Source organism: Aquarana catesbeiana, linkage group LG03 (genome assembly GCF_042186555.1).
Source record: "Aquarana catesbeiana isolate 2022-GZ linkage group LG03, ASM4218655v1, whole genome shotgun sequence".
Lineage (NCBI taxonomy): Eukaryota > Metazoa > Chordata > Amphibia > Anura > Ranidae > Aquarana > Aquarana catesbeiana.
The window spans coordinates 183,119,967-183,138,596 of record NC_133326.1 but is presented as its reverse complement, the minus strand read 5'-3'; the positions used below and the strand labels follow the sequence as shown (position 1 = coordinate 183,138,596).

Genomic DNA, 18,630 nt, shown 5'->3' with positions numbered 1-18,630 from the left:
TTTTTTCATTTTCTGTCATGCTTAGTGGCAATGATATGTCTGAATAACCCCCACCAATGGTACAATGAATGCATCAATCAATACCATAGTATTATATCATGCCAACATACCATTAATGTCAGAGCAAACACCCCCAATTTCTTGTTTACCATATTCTGTTCCATATACTCTAATCTTCCATTAATGTTTACATAATAATGGAAATTTTCAAAATAATTACAGGGTCCATGAAAAGGCAAATCAATAGAATAAAATTTCCTCCTTCTGTCAGGACCTGGATCACCTGCTGGTCGCACTGTGATTTCCAGAGCTGAAGGGTGCAGTTCTGGTGGCCACCAGCGGATGTCTCCCAGAAGCAAGCAGATCCCAGGAATTAGACTCCACCTGATGCTGGCTGCTGGGAAGGTATAACCCTTCCCTTGACTTTTTATTAGTGCTTCAGTTTTAGCCATATACTGTACCTGCTTGCTTCCTGCTTCCTAATCCATGCCTTATCCTCTACCTTGCATCTAGTTCCCTGTATCTGTCTTTCATACAGACAGACATACAGGAGAGGCCTCCAGGTGGTGCTGTTCCATTGTTTGGCGCGGAAGGGCAGCTGGGAGAGCTGAGACACTGAGACAGCATAGTGTGTGAGAGTGAGAGTGTGGGAGCTGCAGACCAGACTCCCAACCCACTAAGACCGAGAGTGGCGGCGTGTGACCTGGGGACCGAGAGCGGTGGCGGCGGGTGCCCCAGGGACCGAGAGTGGCGGCGGCAGGTGCGGGCTATAGAGAAGGTGGAGCGGGGGTGACTTGGGACAGTGTCACCCCTCAGACATGGACAGAGGAGGTGAGCGTAAAACCAGTGGGACCGGGAGGTGACAGGTTGACCGGGAGATGCGGCTGGTAAGTGTAACCGCCATCCGGAGGGGGAGTGTGACAGGCAAGCCAGGGTTGCGGTGGGAGCAGTGAGAGGCAGGCTGACCAGAGGAGACTGAAAGTGCTGGCAAGCCCTGCAAGTGTCAGAATACAGGGAAGTCTGAGCAGGAGCAGAGTGGACACAAACTAATAGAAAAGACTGACTGACTGTGTGTAGTGGAGATGCTGGCTGAGGAGGGTGCAGTGTGAGTAACTGAGTACTACTGAGCATTGTTGGGTAACTGAGTTTTGTGAGTAATTTAGTATTGTGAGTATTGTTGGGTAACTGAGCATTGTTGGTTAACTGAGTATTGTTGGGTAACTGAGTATTGTGAATATAGTTGGGTAACTGAGAATTGTGAGTAACTGAGTATTGTTGGGTAACTGAGTATTGGGAGTACTGTTGGGTAACTGAGTATTGTGGGGTAATTAAGTATTGTTGGGTAACTGAGTATTGTGAGTAACTGAGTATTGTTGGGTAACTGAGTATTGTTGGGTAACTGAGTATTTTTTGAGTACTGTTGAGTAACTGAGTATTGTTGGGTACTGTTGGGTAACTAAGTATCGTTGGGTAACTGAGTATTGTTGGGTACTGTTGAGTTACTGAGTATTGTTGGGTACTGTTGGGTACCTGTGTATTGTTTGAGTACCTGTGTGTTGTTGAGTATTAGAGTCAGGAAGCTAGTTATCATTTAATCAGAGTATAATTCTCACTCTCCATTAAAATTAGTGGGTAAGATGCCTGGCGGGTGTGGAGATGCGACTCGGCGCACATCTTGTGGCATGTATGCGTTCCTCGATCATCAGATCGAAAGCGAATACTGCTACACAAAATGTAAGCACGTTGCTTCCCTAGAAGCCCAGGTCCTGAATCTAGGAAAGCAGCTGGCAACACTGAGAAGAATCTCTATACTAAAGGAGAGTTGGGAATGTACTCGGCAGGTGCCGTCAGGGTCCAGCACAGAGGCAGGTGGAAAGACAAGGGTGCAGGCACCAGAGCAGAGTAGTTGGGTGACAGTTAGGAAGGGTAGAGGGGAAAGAGTCAGGGATGCTGGTCCTGAGCTGGAACATCCCAATAAATACGCCATGTTGCGTGATGTTGGAGATACCAGTCAGGGACCAGCATTGCTGGAGCAGAGTGACGCCCCTATCTGCCAGGGGAAAAACGCCTCCAGTGAGGGCGGGAGCGAGGGTAAGGTAAGACAGATTCTGGTGGTAGGGGACTCAATTATTAGAAGGACAGAGAGGACTATCTGTCAAAAAGACCTGAAGCGCCGAACTGTATATTGTTTACCGGGTGCTCGGGTTCGGCACATCATGGATCTGGTGGACAGATTATTGGAAGGGGCTGGGTAGGATCCAGCTGTCATGGTACATGTTGGCACCAATGACAATGTCAGAGGAAGATGAAGAGTCCTAAAAAATGATTTTAGAGACTTAGGTGCTAAATTGAGGAATAGGACCTCAAGCCACACCATAGAGGCAGTGGGAGATTAGGGAAATTAACAAGTGGCTGAGGAGCTGGTGTAGAAAAGAGGTTCCTGGAGAACTGGGCTGACTTCTTAGTCAGTTACCAGCTCTTTAGCAGGGACGGACTGCACCTAAATGGAGGTGGTGCAGCTCTGCTGGGAGAGAAGATGGCTGAAAAGTTAGAGGGGCCTTTTTAAACCAGAGGGAGGAGGGGGAGGTGGACCTCCTATCACAGCTTGGAATAGTGGGAAGGATGGGAGATGTCATTATAATGTGGGATTTTAATTATCCAGATATTGACTGGGTGGAAAGAACTGCACATTGGTGTATGGCTCGCCATTTCCTAAATGTCTTGCAGGACAATTTCATGGGTCAGATGGTAAATGCGCCAACAGGAAACAATGCATTACTAGACCTACTGATTACTAACAAAAAAGCTCTGATCATGGAGGTGGAAGTATGAGGCAACTTAAGAAATAGCAACCACAGGTCATTTCGTTTCAGTATAAATCACAAATATGAAACACAAGGGTAATACAAAGACACTGAATTTCAAAACGCCAACTTTCCTAAACTGCGTTCCTTGCTAGAAGATATTAAATAGGATAAAATTCTGGGAAAAAAATAACACAAGAAAAATGGGAGTGCTTTAAGAGCATACTAAATAAAGGTATTGGCCAGTGCATTCCAATGAGAAATACATTTAAAATAGCTAAAAAAATCCTGGGTGGCTCAGCCCCGACTTAAAAATTCATATAAAAGCAAAAGAAAAGTCATTCAAAAAATACAAGGCTGAGGGTCATTGTCATCATTCCAACTTTACAAAGAATGCAATAAGAAAGAAGGGCAACAAAACTAATAAAGGGTCTGGAGGATCTTAGTTATGAGGAAAGGTTGCGAGCACTGAACTTATTCTCTCTGGAGAAGAGACACTTGAGAGGGGATATGATTTCAATTTACAAATACTGTACTGGTGACCCCACAATAGGGATAAAACTTTTTAGCAGAAGAGAGTTTAATTAGACTCGTGGCCACTCATTACAATTAGAAGAAAAGAGGTTTAACCTTAAACTACGTAGAGGGTTCTTTACTGTAAGAGCGGCAAGGATGTGGAATTCCCTTCCGCAGGCGGTGGTCTCAGCGGGGAGCATTGATAGCTTCAAGTAACTATTAGATAATCACCTGAATGACCGCAATATACAGGGATATGTAATGTAATACTGACACATAATCACACACATAGGTTGGACTTGATAGACTTGTGTCTTTTTTCAACCTCACCTACTATGTAACTATGTAACTATGTAAGAAATGTAAGGGTGCAATCAGGGTGGCTAAGATAGAACACGAAAGGCATATAGCGGAGGAGAGTAAAAAAAAAAAAATCAAGAAATTCCTTAAGTATATAAATAGTAAGAAAGGGAGGCCAGAACATATTGGCCCTATAAAGGATGATGAAGGGAATTTGGTTACAAAAGACAGAGAGCTGGCGAAGCTCAGCCTACACAAGGGAAACGGGGGATATAGTTACCAAGACTGTAATGTTAATTTTCATAGCATGTCACAGGAAGCACCCTCATGGCTAACAGAGGACAGAATTAGAAATAGACTTGAAAAACTTAAATAAGTCACCGGGACCAGATGGCTTGCACCCGAGGGTCCTTAAGGAACTCAATCAAGTGATAGTGAAACCATTGTTCCTAATTTTTGTGGACAGTTTACTGACTGGAATGGTGACAGCTGATTGGAGAAAAGCCAACGTGGCACCAATATTTAAAAAAGGGCCACGATATATCCTACAGGCCAGTTAGCCTAACATCAATAGACTGCAAGCTACTGGAGGGGATGATAAGGGACTATTTACAAGATTTTAGTAATGTAAATTGTATAATTAGCAGTAATCTGCATGGATTCATGAATAATCGTTCTTGCCAGACCAATCTATTAACCTTCTATGAAGAAGTTAGATGCCATCTAAATAAAGGAAGGCCTGTGGGTGTGGTGTATCTAGAGTTTGCAAAGGCATTTGATACAGTTCCCCACAAACTTTTGTTGTACAAACTAAGGTCTGTCGGCATGGACCATAGGGTGAGTACCTGGATTGAAAACTGGCTACAGGGGCGAGTCCATAGGGTGGTGATAAATGGGGAGTACTCAGAATGGTCTGGTGTGGAAAGTGGGGTCCCCCAGGGCCCTGTTCTAGGTCCTGGTATCAATTCTGTTTAATTTCGATCTGGAGGATAGGATAAACAGCTTAATCTCAGTATTTGCGGATGATACGAAGTTAAGCAGGGCAATAACTTCTATCAGGATGTGGAAACCTTACAAGAAGACCTAAACAAAATAATGGCGTGGCAAATGAGGTTTAATGTTGAAAAACGTAAAGTAATGCATTTAGGTGCCAAAAATGTGAATGCAATGTACTCGTTGGGGAAAAACCTCTGGGGGAATTTAGAATGGAAAAGGATCTGGGGGTCCTAGTAGATGACAGGCTCAGCAATGGCATGCAATGCCAAGTTGTGGCAAGCAAAGCCAACAGAATATTGGGATGTATTAACCTCCCTGGCGGTATGATTCTTTCAGATTTTAGGTGCTGAAAGCGGTACAATTATTTTGCATGGAAATTTGGCGTTTTATATTGTAGGTCTGTAATTCTTAACAATAACACACTTAAATCTGTCCAAACAAGAGTCTAGTAGATATCCCGGGTATGATAAAGTTTGAAACACAAAAACATAAATTATAATATAATAAATAAAAATAAATAATTAAAAAAATAAAAATAAAATAAAAAAAAATAAACTATTAAATTGGAAGGTTGTTTAATTACATACATTTCTTCTAACAAAGAGGGAAGGGGTCTAAACAGTTTATGTCAACACACTTATGCCGCGTACACAGGAGTGGACTTTACGTCGAAAAGATTTGAAACATGTTTCATTTCTAGGTCCATCAAACTTTTGGGGAAAAAAAGTCCGCTGGAGCCCACACACGATCGAATTGTCCGATGGACTCCGGTCCGCCGAACCAAGTATGCCGTAAAGTCCGGTCGTGTGTACGCGGCATTACACATCCTTCTGTACCACATTTTTAGAGGGAAGCAAGGGAATATTGTTTTGCAGAAGAACCTGATGTCCAAGAACCTAATGTCTACTGGTCTCACTTCATAAAGCCATAGAAATATAATTAAGTGCAGAGATATTTTTCGTGGAGACTTTTTAGTGTTGACATTTGCAGCACCTGATACCGTTAATGGTAGGCTTAGTGGTAGGTTAGCTGGAAGGTTTAGTACAACTTAATTATGGATTACATTCTTTAATATTTAAATTTTACAGTGAAATATTCTATAGCACTTTGTTGTGGAGGCTATGTTATGGGGTCATCTATGCAACATTTGCTTTTAGACTTTATCAGGTCTACTCTAAAGAAGAATCTTCATCTTAAAATAATTTTTGAATCCCCAAAAATGTTATGCACTTGGAGGTTTCTGATACATGCTTGTGCAATAAAAATAAAACAATTAATTCTGTTTTTTGCTGGTTGTGGCTCCACTCCAGGCTGAAATCAAAATTATGAACACTCCTGTGGGGTAGGTTCAGCTAGCACTGAAGCCACCATCCCCTCTGTGTGTATTGTGTGTTTCCTATTAAGAGTAATGTGTGTATAATTAGGTAATCCAGAACAGCTTGCCTCAACTTGCTACAACTCATTTAAGTTATATGGGTTGGGATGGTATATAGCAACCTTCAAGTCATATCCCACATATTCTCAATTGGATTGAGATCTGGGCTTTGACTAGGCTGTTCCAAGACATTTATATGAAATAAGAAAATCATAAAAAGAAAAAAAAAGATAATATCAGCAAAAAAAGGACCAGGTGACTTGCCATGAGGTAAGAATTATTTACAAAAATCCACCTCCTGCAGCTTTTCCTAATCAAATGTTAAACTTTGCAGACCAACTTTTTCATAACTCTATATAGTGCCATGTGAAAGTAGTCATTCCCTTGGTGTTTTTCTGTGTTTTTTTTATTTGTTTTTTGTCTTAAATATTGTTTGTGTCGTGATAAAAAAATGCTTTGTACCTTCACAATGCAACAAAAAACAATTTTGAGTCTAGGTTGTAATGCAACAGAACAGGAAAAACAAAATGGGTAATACTTTTGCAAGGCACTGCATACTTAGGTAGGTTCAATTTCAGCTCAACAGAGAGGTTAATGTTATATACAAAGCCAAGAGAACGCACAGCCCACAATAGGTGGTATCATCACAGTAGATAGCATTTCAGTTTTACTATAGCCTAACATTAAAATGATAAATATGACTAATATAGTTTTGCAGCACTGGTGCAGCAAATGGATATATTACATGATTCTTATACTCTTCCTATAGCATATTATAACCAACAGGCAGTATTCTTAAAAGTGCACATTTTATTAGGATGGTGATAACAATGGACATATGACTGGATTATTAGTAAACATACTGGTAATAAGGTTGGGACAAAAAATGGAAGAGTGGGTGGAATAGAGCAGTATGCAATTTGTCATCCTTTTCCTTTTCCTGATTTTAATATTCCATTAGCTATTTTATCTTGATATATGTGGCTTTACCCCATCCTGTCTACAAAAATTATAAAGTATAAATATACTGACCTGGTGTTACAGCTACTCCATTTCCATTTATTACTGGTCTCTCTTCTTCCTCCTCCTCTGGAGGTTCAATCCCAGTCTTCTCCATGTTGCTTACAGATTTATTGCGCTTGCGTTTCCCCTCAACTCTTGGAATGCCACCAGGAAATATATGGTCTGTTGCATTTAATAAAAGTGGAGCAGGTTCAGCTGGAGGCTTTGGAGTGCCGTAGTAATTTTCTGCGAATATATGTAACAGTTTATTAGCCAAGAAATATAAATAAAAAAACAAGCGGTCTGTCTTCCGGTGCATATCAATAACTACAAAAAGTAGCCTCATAACATAGATTGTAAAACCGAGACCTAAATAAAATAATATACAGTTCATATGCAGAGCCCTTGTCTGGAACTAGCAATCTAGCATCTGGTCATGTTACTGTTCAGTGATTATCCATTGAAATAAAAAATGATCAGCTGTTTTAGGTTTTTGTTGTCTATCCCATATGCATTGCACTTCCCATGTAATTTCCTTTGTTACTCATGACAGGCTTATAACTTTGTTGAATGTGCAGTGAAATGTACTAAGAACTTAGTTTATTACCTGGTTTAGAAGTAGCTTACATGTCCCTATCTAAAACACATATTACAGGTGCTATTAAGTACATCTACAGTATATGTCACCATTTATTATGTAACATTTTACTTTATTTTACATTTCATTCTGTTTATTAAAAATTACCAACAGGGTTCGATTGCATGTCTCAAACCATGTTCCAAAAGCTGAATTGAGCTTGGACATAAATATTGATTAGTAATAGGGATAAGCCGAAATAGTCTGGGTTTGGTTCGAGCAGAGTTTGAGGAACTTCAAAGAAGTTTGGATGCTGAAGCCAAATTCCACTGAAGTTAATGTCACAAAAATAGAAGGTCTATTTTCTGGGCTAATAGTCAAAGAGTTGCCAAAAAAGCATAGCTGTGGACATTGCCCTGGGAAACATGTACCAATGCAAAAAAAAAAAAAATCTATTTGGCCAGGGAGCAGTTTTTTTTTAATAGCTGACATTTACAAAGGAAAAGGTGTTTTAAATTGCAGACAAATTACATTTCCCACCTGGCCTCTTTTCTTAAAAGAAAAAATGGCACACAGACCCCATTTTTTAAAAATGGCTGATATTTACAAAGAAAAAAAAGTTTTCGATTGCCAGCTAATGACATCGCCCTCCTGTCTTCTTTTTTTTTTTAAGAAAAAAAGGCACACAAACCCCAAAGGTCCCCCAAAATACACAGCAGACCCCTAAGATTCTGCTATGTTTTTGGGGGACCTTTGGAGGGATCTGTGTGTGTGTTTTTTTATGAAAGCCATAATTGTAATTGTAATTTGTAGATATTTTAACCGTACCTTTTTTTTTCTTTCTCCCTCTAAAAAATCCATACCAGACCTCTGAGTATGCAGCCTTGCTGGCCAGGAAAGGGGGTGGGGGGCAATCGTGTGGCTTCCTCTCTCCTGAGCCATACCAGGTCACATGACCTCAACATGCAGGGGTACCTTTTTCCCTGGCAAGGCACCTTGTTCCCACGTAGATGAGGACAAGGATTCCTTCCCCACAACCCTGACAGGTGGTTGTGGGGGTCTGTGGACAAGGAGCTTATAGGAATCTGGAAGCCCCCTTTAATAATGAGGCCCCCAAATACCACCCCCCCTCCCACCCACTCAATCACAAAAAAATAAACTAGAAATAAAGACATTTAAAGTGTTTTACAAGTCCTTTACTAAAAAACAAAAAAAAATCCAAAAAATGTCTTTCATTGCTGGTAGTGACGACGGCCTGATGAGTTCGGGTGTTGGGGTGAGTCCGATGACAGGGAGTATCCGTTTTTTTGCACACTGACACATAACCACTATGTCCATCACCCAGCCCCTCTATGCAAACAACTCCTCTTCCATGTGACCCGGACCAACTCCTGGAGCCTGTGTTCCGTCAGATTAGGCGACCCGTCAGAATGTGAAACGGGAGTGACGTTTCATCGTCGCCATCTTGCTACACCCCACACTCCTCCACAGTAAGGATACACTGAGAAGGGGCAAGCGGACATCTTGATACACCCACCGGAGTTTTGCATTCTACACTTATTTTTAACAGTAAGCTGAGTTTATATAGTGAAACACAGTGCTTAGAACCCCCGTCTGACTGTTTAGATGTTGAATTTTAAAAGCAGCGGCAAGCCTGCTCTACCCTGTTTGTGATGCATTCTTGGTATTTAACAATGTCCCATTAAGACCCTTCCACTGTTTGTGCAATTTGGCCACACCCACTATTTAATGTGGCATGCAATCCCCTGGGGGGGGGGGTTAAAGGTAAAATCTGGTTGAGTTCCTGCACCTATTCTATAAGAAAAAAATGCCCTGGTTGTCACCCTATAACAGAAAATGTCTGAACAAGGTATTATAGTATAGTACCAGGTATTAGTTTTTATTTTAATGAAAGCTGCAATCCTGAAGATTTAAATCTGCTTATCTAGTACCAGACAGTTATATGATTCCCATTAAAACGAAAAATTACAGTTCTCATTGTTACCTTTTAGTCATAGTTTATGTTATGAGAAGACAGTCTATAAGAGAAAAAAGTACAAAACCAACCCAGCTTTACTTCAGAAAATGTACATTACAGCAGTGATATATTGTACAATTTGAACATAAACATCCCTTGCAGAGCAATATTGCTCCAACATTACCCCATGTCCTTCGGACAGCACATCATTCTTTTTCCACCCAGCACTTGTATCAATTAATTTGCTTCCTAACAAATATTTAAATAAGCATTTCCTTATTTAAATAAGCATTTTTCCTCTTTCTAATAAGCACACAGATTGATATTTTTTATACAATTTTTTATATAATTTATATATTTTAAAAAATGTTCATACTAATTACATTTGATTTACCAATTACATTTGATTAATTTTTTTCTGAGAGGTTATTTCTATGAGAGAGACACACATTATATATATTTTTAGATCTATTAGATTCTTTATACAAATATAATATACATATATTCTTTATTAAGATATAACACAATGTTCTTAAACATATAAAGTAAAAGGGTTATGATTTCTATCAGACGAAAAGATTGGTTTGATAATTAGTAGTCATGTGCTCTCAGCGATTGTCTATTTTATAGGACATAATGGGTAACTATCTTATGACGAATACTATTTAAGTGCTCCTATGAGACCACATGGTAGACCTGAAGAAGGAGGCCATGCCCTCTGAAACGCGTAGTCATAGCAACCACCAAGTGTCATTTATCCGCTGGCGTCTGAGGATTACGTGCATGTTTCCTTGTGTGGAGTCTCTCTGCTTTCCAGGATCCTCGCTGAGAGTGGGCAGCTCTCGTGCAGGTTGTCGGCGGCTGCTCATGGACCATTAGACAGAGACTGTCAGTTCGCTTTACATCCAGCTTGGATTTCTGGACTCAGGAGAGCAACCACAGCTTCTATGGATGCGTTTATGTTTATCTACACAATGTGAATGTACTACATTCATTTGTCTATATCTTTTAATAAACAGTGTCACACTAAGGCCGGTGCGCTCTTTTTCTCTTGTCTTTTCAGCTGTCAGTAATCCTGCTGGTTGATGGAGCAGCACGGTTAAACCTATGTTACACCCTGCTGATTTAACTCCTACTATTAGGATCTCAATGGTTCCTTTCCATACATATACTCTATTGACGGATTATCGTGAAACTGTTTTGGCTTTTATATCCATCTTGCCATCAGCTTATTGCCTTCATTGATTTTCTGGACTTCAGCGCTTTTGGTGTTTTTAATTCTTTTTATCAATAAATGTGCACTTGAGCAAAACAGTCTGCAAACACATGACTAGGATGAGAATTGGATCAGGACAGCGCTTGCAATGGTGTACAGTGTTCTTACAATGATATCAGCTAATTATTTTCAACAAAGGCAAACTACTTCTCATATTTTCTTTGGAACTCATTGGTTCCAACTATTTACAGCACAGGCAGAATCCAGTTTTGCTATGTATTTTTTCAAAAAACTATGTATGGCCAGCTTTAGAAATTTGATACTAGAGTTAAGATGCCTATATACAAAGAATTGCAGTTCACTAGTTAGCACTAAACTTATTCATCACTGAAGCTCCAAATTCAAAGCTCACTAGGACCTGTTTTGCAAATATTTGCATGTGTTTTCCATGTGTTTTGGTTCCTTCTGACAGCCTTAACCATACAAGTGGATTGAATGGCTTATGTACGGAACGACTATGGAAAGTGTGTATATGTTTTTGTATTTGTACAACTGTAATAGAAAGACCATAGGATTGTTTTACTAAAGGTAAATAGGCTCTTCACTTTGCAAGGGAAGTTTCACTTTGCATGGAAAATTGCCCCAGAGCTTACTGAATGAGGTGAAGGTCTGCTGACTTCCATGTGCAAAGCAAAAACGAAATTCTCTTTCGTTCACTGATGGACACAGCACCATTCTCTTGACCATAGGGTTATATCTTCAGGAGAGACTAGGCAGAACATGCATTGCATGTGAAAAAAACAGAACTATACAGTTCCGCCCAGGGGGCGATCCCTCTGATATAACCCCTCAGCCTGCCTCCTGCAGCTCAGTTTTTTCTGCCTAGCAAAGGAGAAGGACCTAGGCTCCCTATCTGGACCATTGGTCCAGGGTTTTTTTTCTGGATTTTGCCTTTTTGCGCAAGATTTTAGGATCCTGTGATCTTCTATCAACAGCCGGCTGGATGACAGGCTGGATAAATATAGATCCTTGTAGTCTCTCCAGTCTGGCCATTGAGCGCGTGCAGGCCCTAGCTACACGCTGGGTCAGCCACGACATGCCCCTCAGGCTCCAGGGGCGGCCGCTGAACTCCAAGCTCCGGGCACACATATGACCGGACTACGGATGTCTTTGTCACAGTTTGCCATGGCCCGCAGCCACTCCGTACTGCTCGGTTGTGGGTCTGTGATGGGGTGTCCCCAGCTCGTCCGGAGGGTAAGTACAGCTCTTCCTGTCTCGGCAGGACTGAGCAGCTGGGCATTCCCTGGGAGGTCAATTAGGGGGTCCCTCTTCTCCCTTTCTTCTCTCCCTGTCCCCGCTTTTCCCTCCCCCCCGTGGGGGATGCTACAGACTAGCGGTGTGTGTACCTGGGCAGGGGTCTTATCCTTGATGGGGGGCTGTGCTTGCTGGCTGTGTCCCTGATACTGTGTTTCTGGGTGTCTGTGGGCTTCTGTGTGCTGCCGCCATAGCGCTGTTTGGCGCCATTATCTAGGTACATCCCTGTGTACAGTTGTGATGTCAGCCATTTTCTGTTAGCCCTGTGAAAAACGTTGGGTGGCAGCCATTTTCCCGGTGCTCGGGGACCATTTTCCCTGTGTTTTTGTCCTATGTACAGGACGCCCGGCGGCCATTTTCTTGTAGCCTGGCGTGCTTTTTCTCCACACAGCGCTGTTCCCTGGGCTCAGATCAGCGCGGTTTTTGTTCCAGGACACCTGTGCATTCTCACACGATACAGCCAGCAGCAGCACGGTTCGGCTCTCGGTCAGGGTGGTGAGTCCTGTGGTGGGAACCCCTCAGTCTGTAGCAGCTAGGAGGGTGGGACTATACACCTTGCCCTAAGTCCCCAAGGGTGGCAGACAGGAAGGGTCAGCATGGCGTCAGAACCTGGTATTTCTTCCCCAGATCTCCCTGCAATTGCAACCGGCTCACCTGAAAATAGTGCGGTGCCTTTGGACACTTTGTCGGCGGTCCTTGAATCTTTCGTTGCCGGGGTGGAGACGGTGTGCAGGTGCAAGGGGGGTAAGAAATGGCCCCTGCTCCCCCGTCCTCAGGGGAGAGCTCTGATTCAGACTCGGGCACTGCAGTGACTGGCAGCCCCTGTTCTGCTGTGCCAAAGAACGCTGACCAGGACCGATCGGACAGTGAGGATGATTCCGTGTCCGGGTCCGCGCAGGAAAAAGCGCTAGTTGGAGCACTTATCACTGCTGTGCGTGATACCCTGAAAATACAGGATGCGGCAGGATCCTCTGCCGAGGTGGCAGTCCCTTTTGGGTCCCGTAAGCTAGCCCGTACACCTAAGGTGTTTCCGTATCTGACTTACTTTGATAAGTTCATATACAAGGAATGGGGTAGCCCGCAATGGACCTTTTCGGTCCCAAAATGAATGGCGGTGCATTACCCCTTTGGAGAGAGCCTTCTTAAGAAATGGTCGGCTCTCCTGGTCGTGGACCCCCAAGTGTCCAGGTTAAACAAAGTAACCACAATCCCGTTAGAAGGGACTCCTGCATTTAAGGATCCTACCGACAGGAGGGCCGAGGCAGTGGCCCAATCCATCTTTACGGTAGCGGGGTCAGCGCTTCGACTGGTACTGGCCACGGCATTAGTGTCGCAGACCCTTACTGAATGGGCGACACTATTGCACCGTGAATTGGAGAAACAACAGTCTCCTCCTGTCTGCGTGGAACTAGCAGACCAATTGGTGCAAGGCCTTAAGTATGTCTGTGATGTGGCCCTGGATACACTTCGCATCAGTATCAGCAGTGGTGCTGCGGCGCCTGATATGGCTGAAATGCTGGTCTGCGGACCAGGCATCTAAAAAAGCCTTGACGGATTTGCCTTTCCTTGGTGAACAGCTTTTTAGAGCCTCGCTAGATGACATTATTAAGAATGTCATGGGTGGGAAGAGCACTTTGCTCCCATAGTCCAGGAAGGGTAAGGAGCCACGCGGAAGGCAAGGGCCCTCCTTTTCCGCTCAAAAGAGGCTTTTTCGTATGCCTGGGACCCCAGGTAAATGTTCCCAGTCTGACAGGGCGACTACTGAGGGACAGAAGCGTAACTGGCCATGCAAGCCCAGCAAGCCCGCGAGCAAAAGTGCTACTGCATGAAGGTTTGCCCCGCCCAACACACGGGTGGGGGGTCGCCTTCGGGAGTTTGCAGTTCAATGGGCCTCTCGGCTGTCCGACAAATGGGTCTGTGAACTGATTTCATCAGGCTACAGAGATAGAGTTTCTCTCTTGGCCACCAAACAGATTTTTTTCCCTCCAGCATACCCTTACTCCCGGCTCGCCGGGAGGCCCTGTTTGGGGCAGTAAGGGACCTGCTCAGCTGCGGGGTGATAGTGCCTGCTCCAGGAATGGAAAGGTTTCAGGGATTTTATTCCAATCTGTTTGTAGTCCCCAAAAAGTAAGGGGTATGTCCAATCCTGGACCTAAAAGCCCTCAATTGCTTTGTGAAAGTACAGAGGTTCAGAATGGAGTCAGTTCGCTCCGTAGTCGCTGCACCCCATCAGGGGGACTCTCTGACGTCTCTGGATATCCAGGACGCGTACCTGCACATACCCATATGCCTCAGGCATCAGAGGTTTCTGCGATTTGCAGTAGGGGAAGACTACTACCAGTTTGTGGCTCTCCCTTTTGGTCTGGCTTCAGCAGCCTGAGTCTTTACCAAGGTATGGCTCCAATTTTGGAGTTGTTGCGACAACGTGGGATCGCAATCGCGGGTTACCTAGACGATCTCCTTCTGTGAGTAGCTTCCACCTCAGAATTAAGGGAGGATGTGGCGATCACCATGCACACTCTACAAGTGTTTGGGTGGGTGTTGAACCTCAAGAAGTCAGTGCTAGTGCCGACTCAACATCTGGAGTACCTAGGCTTACTGCTGGACTCCGTGGAAGCGAGAATGTTTCTCCCATCAGACAAGCTAAAGACTCTAAGGACCGCGGTGAAGCAGTTGAGGAGCCGCAGGTGGTCTTCGCTGCGTTTCTGCATGCGAGTTCTGGGCCTTATGGTGGCTTCCTTTGAGGCAGTACAGTATGCCCAATTTCACACCAGAGTCTTGCAGAGGGAGATAATGTCGAAATGGGACAAATCTCCATTATCCCTGGATCGACAGATTCGGGTGAGCCAGTTAGTCAGGGACTCTCTTCTCTGGTGGCTGAGATCTCCGGCCCTTCGGTCCAGGAAATCATTCCTACCTCTTCATTGGACAGTGATCACAACGGCCGCCAGCCTGACTGGCTGGGGTGGAATATTTGGAGTACAATCGACACAGGGGCTCTGGTCGAGGGAGGAATCCCAGTTACCGATCAATGTGCTTGAGCTTTGAGCGACAGGCTATGCCTCTCCACATGGTTGATAAGACTACAAGGATGTCCAATCAGGATCCAGTCAGACAACGCCACGGCGGTGGCATATGTCAACCATCAAGGAGGAACGAGAAGCTCGGCCGCAGCACGGGAGGTCGCTCACATCCTTTGGTGGGCAGAGCGACATGTACCGGCCCTGTCGGCCATATACATCCCAGGAGTAGAAAACTGGCAGTCCTCAGATGCTGGACCCAGGAGAATGGGCTCTCCGTCCGGAGGTGTTCAGGCTTTTTTGCTTGCGGTGGGGCACACCAGATGTGGACCTTCTGGCCTCTTGGCTCAATTGAAAGGTGCGGAGGTTCGTGTACAGGACAAGAGATCCTTGGGCGGACGAGTCAGACGCGTTGGTGGCTCCATGGGAGCAGTACTGGCTGATTTATGCCTTTCCTCCGCTCAAACTGTTACCACGTCTGCTCCGCAGAGTGGAGGCCGAGGGGATCCCAGTCATACTGATTGCCCCGGATTGGCCTCGGCATCCTTGGTACGCCGACCTAATACGCCTGGTGGTGGATGATCCTTGGTGGTTGCCGGTGCAGGAGGACCTCCTATCGCAAGGTCCGATACTTCATCCTGCTTTACCGCCCCTGGCTTTAACGGCGTGGCTGTTGAAAGCCAGGTGCTAAGGAACCGAGGTCTGTCGACTCGGTCATTTCCACTATGCTGAGGACAAGGAAATCTTCTTCCCGGAAGATATATCATCGTACATGGAAGGCTTATATCTCCATGTGTGAGGAGATGGGGTGGTGCCCACGTACTTATTTGGTGGCTAAAGTCTTGCTATTCTTACAGCGAGGAGTGGACCAGAAGTTGGCTTTGAGCACCGTTAAGGGACAGATTTCAGCTTTGGCTGTTTTTTTCCAATGACCCCTGGGGTCTCACTCATTGTTACGCACTTTTGTGCAAGGGGTTCGGCATGTAGTTCCTCCAGTGCGTCCATCTCTACCTCCGTGGGATCTGAACCTGGTGCTGTCGGCGCTTCAGAAACCGCCGTTTGAGAACATCAGGGAAATTCCCTTGTTGACCCCGTCTCAGAAAGTGACTATTACATCTGCCAGGAGGGTTTCAGAGCTGGCGGCCTTGTCTTGCAAGTCAGCCTATCTGATTATCCACAGGGATAAGGTGGTGTTGCGTCCGCAACCTTCTTTTTTACCAAAGGTGGTTTCGGCCTTCCACCTCAATGAAGACATTGTGTTACCATCTCTGTGTCCTGAGCCGACACATCCTAAAGAAGTGGCCCTCCATTCCCTGGAAGTGGTCCGGGCTCTAAGAGTATATCTGTCTGCCACGGCTCCCTTCCAGAAGTCAGATTCACTGTTTGTTTCGGTGGCTGGTCCAAAAAAAGGGCTAGCGGTCTCGTAGACTACCATTTCCAGGCAATTGAGACTTCTTGGGCTTTCCGACATCAAGCATCAGTTTCCCAAGTGTGTAACTTGACATCCGTTCACACCCTTACCAAGTTCTACAAAGTTAATGTAAGCGCATCTTCGGATGCTTGCTTTGGCCGCAAAGTTTTGCAGGTGGCCGTGTAATGTTGCAATGTACATTCTTTTCTTTTGTTGGACAAAGTTCATGTTGTTGTCCCTGCAGTTTGATGCATTTGTCGCCCGCAGATTCTACTGCGGTTGATTCAGAGGGTAACTCCTCCGTTTGGGGAGCACTTCTGGTTGTGGGTGAAGTTCTGTTTTGCTGTTCCCACCCCTCGTTATGACACTGCTTGGGGACGTCCCTATGGTCAAGAGAATGGAGCTGTTTCCGTCAATGAACGAAAGAGAAAATAGGATTTTTGTACTCACCGTAAAATCCTTTTCTCTGGACGGACACAGCACCCACCCCTCCTTTTGATTACATTATACTGCTTGTTGACGTACTGAGCTGCAGGAGGCAGGCTGAGGGGTTATATCAGAGGGACCGCCCCCTGGGTGGAACTGTATAGTTCTGTTTTTTTCACATGTAATGCATGTTCTGCCTAGTCTCTCCTGAAAGGAGGAAGATATAACCCTATGGTCAAGAGAATGGAGCTGTGTCCGTCAATGAACTCCACAGAAAAGGATTTTACGGTGAGTACAAAAATCCCATTTTTTTTTTTTTAGATTTTCTTGGCACGTAATTGGATATTCGTTGCAAAGTGAAATGTCACCACATTCACTAAGCTAGGGGGGAAATGTAAAATGCAACTTATGCTTATTTGCCTATAGTACATCAATCCCAATATTGCAGGTTGCCCTAGAGCAGGGGCTGGCGTCAATTGTTCAAATCCTCCATAAACAGCTATATTAGATAAGAAGAAAATTGAATAATCAATTAAGAAAATCCATAGCAGTAGATAACCAAACATAACAAAACAGTAATGAAGAGAAAGATATACTACACAAACATGTTTTGAGACCTTATGGGAAATACCTGTAAGAAATCTGTTATGTTAATTATATTTATATAAATTATGAGAGACTGCAGTTATCTTGCAGTTGTTTTTTGTCACTATTATCTGGTATCTTGGGAAATTTGTTGAGGAAAATTAGCTCTGGGCCATTTTGTGTGTTTTTTTTTCTGTGAGAAACCCATGAAACTACATTTGTAGCTTGAGCGCTCTGAAATCCATCCACAGCTTAGGCAGATTGCATGTCTTGAGCAATTATACTTCACTCATGCTTTGCTAGTTGATCAATGTCTCTCAAGCAAAGCTCTGGGAATGGAGTAGGTAGCATTAGAAACTCAGGGAAAGCTTTTTATATTTCCCATCACTATCTCCACTGTTAACGCAGTCAGAAAAATCAGATGCCATGATATGAATAGTGCTAATGTACAATACATGCAAACAGATATGTAGGACATTTACTATAGTAAATAGTTTGTTAGGCCATTGTTCAACATATATGAAAATTTACAATATTTAGCATCAGCTTTCATGATGAGATAATAGGTCTGACAATATATTATAACATTACACAGATTCCGCTGTACTTTTTTTTGTGAATGACCTGAACCATTATTGTATCATCATCTCAAACTATAATTATTAAAATTAGTGTTAAAACGACCCCATTGATATGTCATAAAATCCCTGCACAGCAATTCACTGAGAAGACCAGTGTGCTGATGTTTCTCTTTTCCTAGATCTTATGCAACTGAGAACAGAGGGTATGTAATCACTTATAAAAAAGAGAAGAAGGTATTTATATATTTTTTTTTATATGTATACATACATGTTTTGCCTTTCATTTCTATTTTGAAGTGAGGGATTACATATACTTTAAGTCAGTGCTGGGAGGGGACAGCAGGCTGAGCTGAGCTGCTTGAGAGACCTAAATGAATTCAGTGCTTCTGCTTTGAATTTAGGGCTGTATTTCTGCACCGTGCCTTTAGCAACAGAGGTCAATGAAGGCTTGTTTTTAAAGCCTGTCAACAACACATAAATACTTGAATGCCCATAACCTAGCCACAAAGTTTACTTTAAGACTTTGCAT

The 18,630-nt window shown here is 43.7% G+C and overlaps 1 protein-coding gene across 11 annotated transcripts in view; it reads right to left on the bottom strand.

The window, feature by feature from the left end:
* Nucleotides 1–18,630, bottom strand: part of MAGI2 (membrane associated guanylate kinase, WW and PDZ domain containing 2) — a 1,136,189-nt gene that overhangs the window by 353,547 nt on the left and 764,012 nt on the right. For all 11 annotated transcript variants that reach the window (XR_012242816.1, XM_073619581.1, XM_073619580.1 and 8 more), the window contains one exon: nt 7,024–7,239. Coding sequence is in view for 10 of the 11 variants with exons in the window: in XM_073619581.1 (XP_073475682.1) it covers nt 7,024–7,239 (216 nt within the window). In the remaining variant the exon portion in view is untranslated. The remainder of the gene's footprint in view (nt 1–7,023; nt 7,240–18,630) is intronic.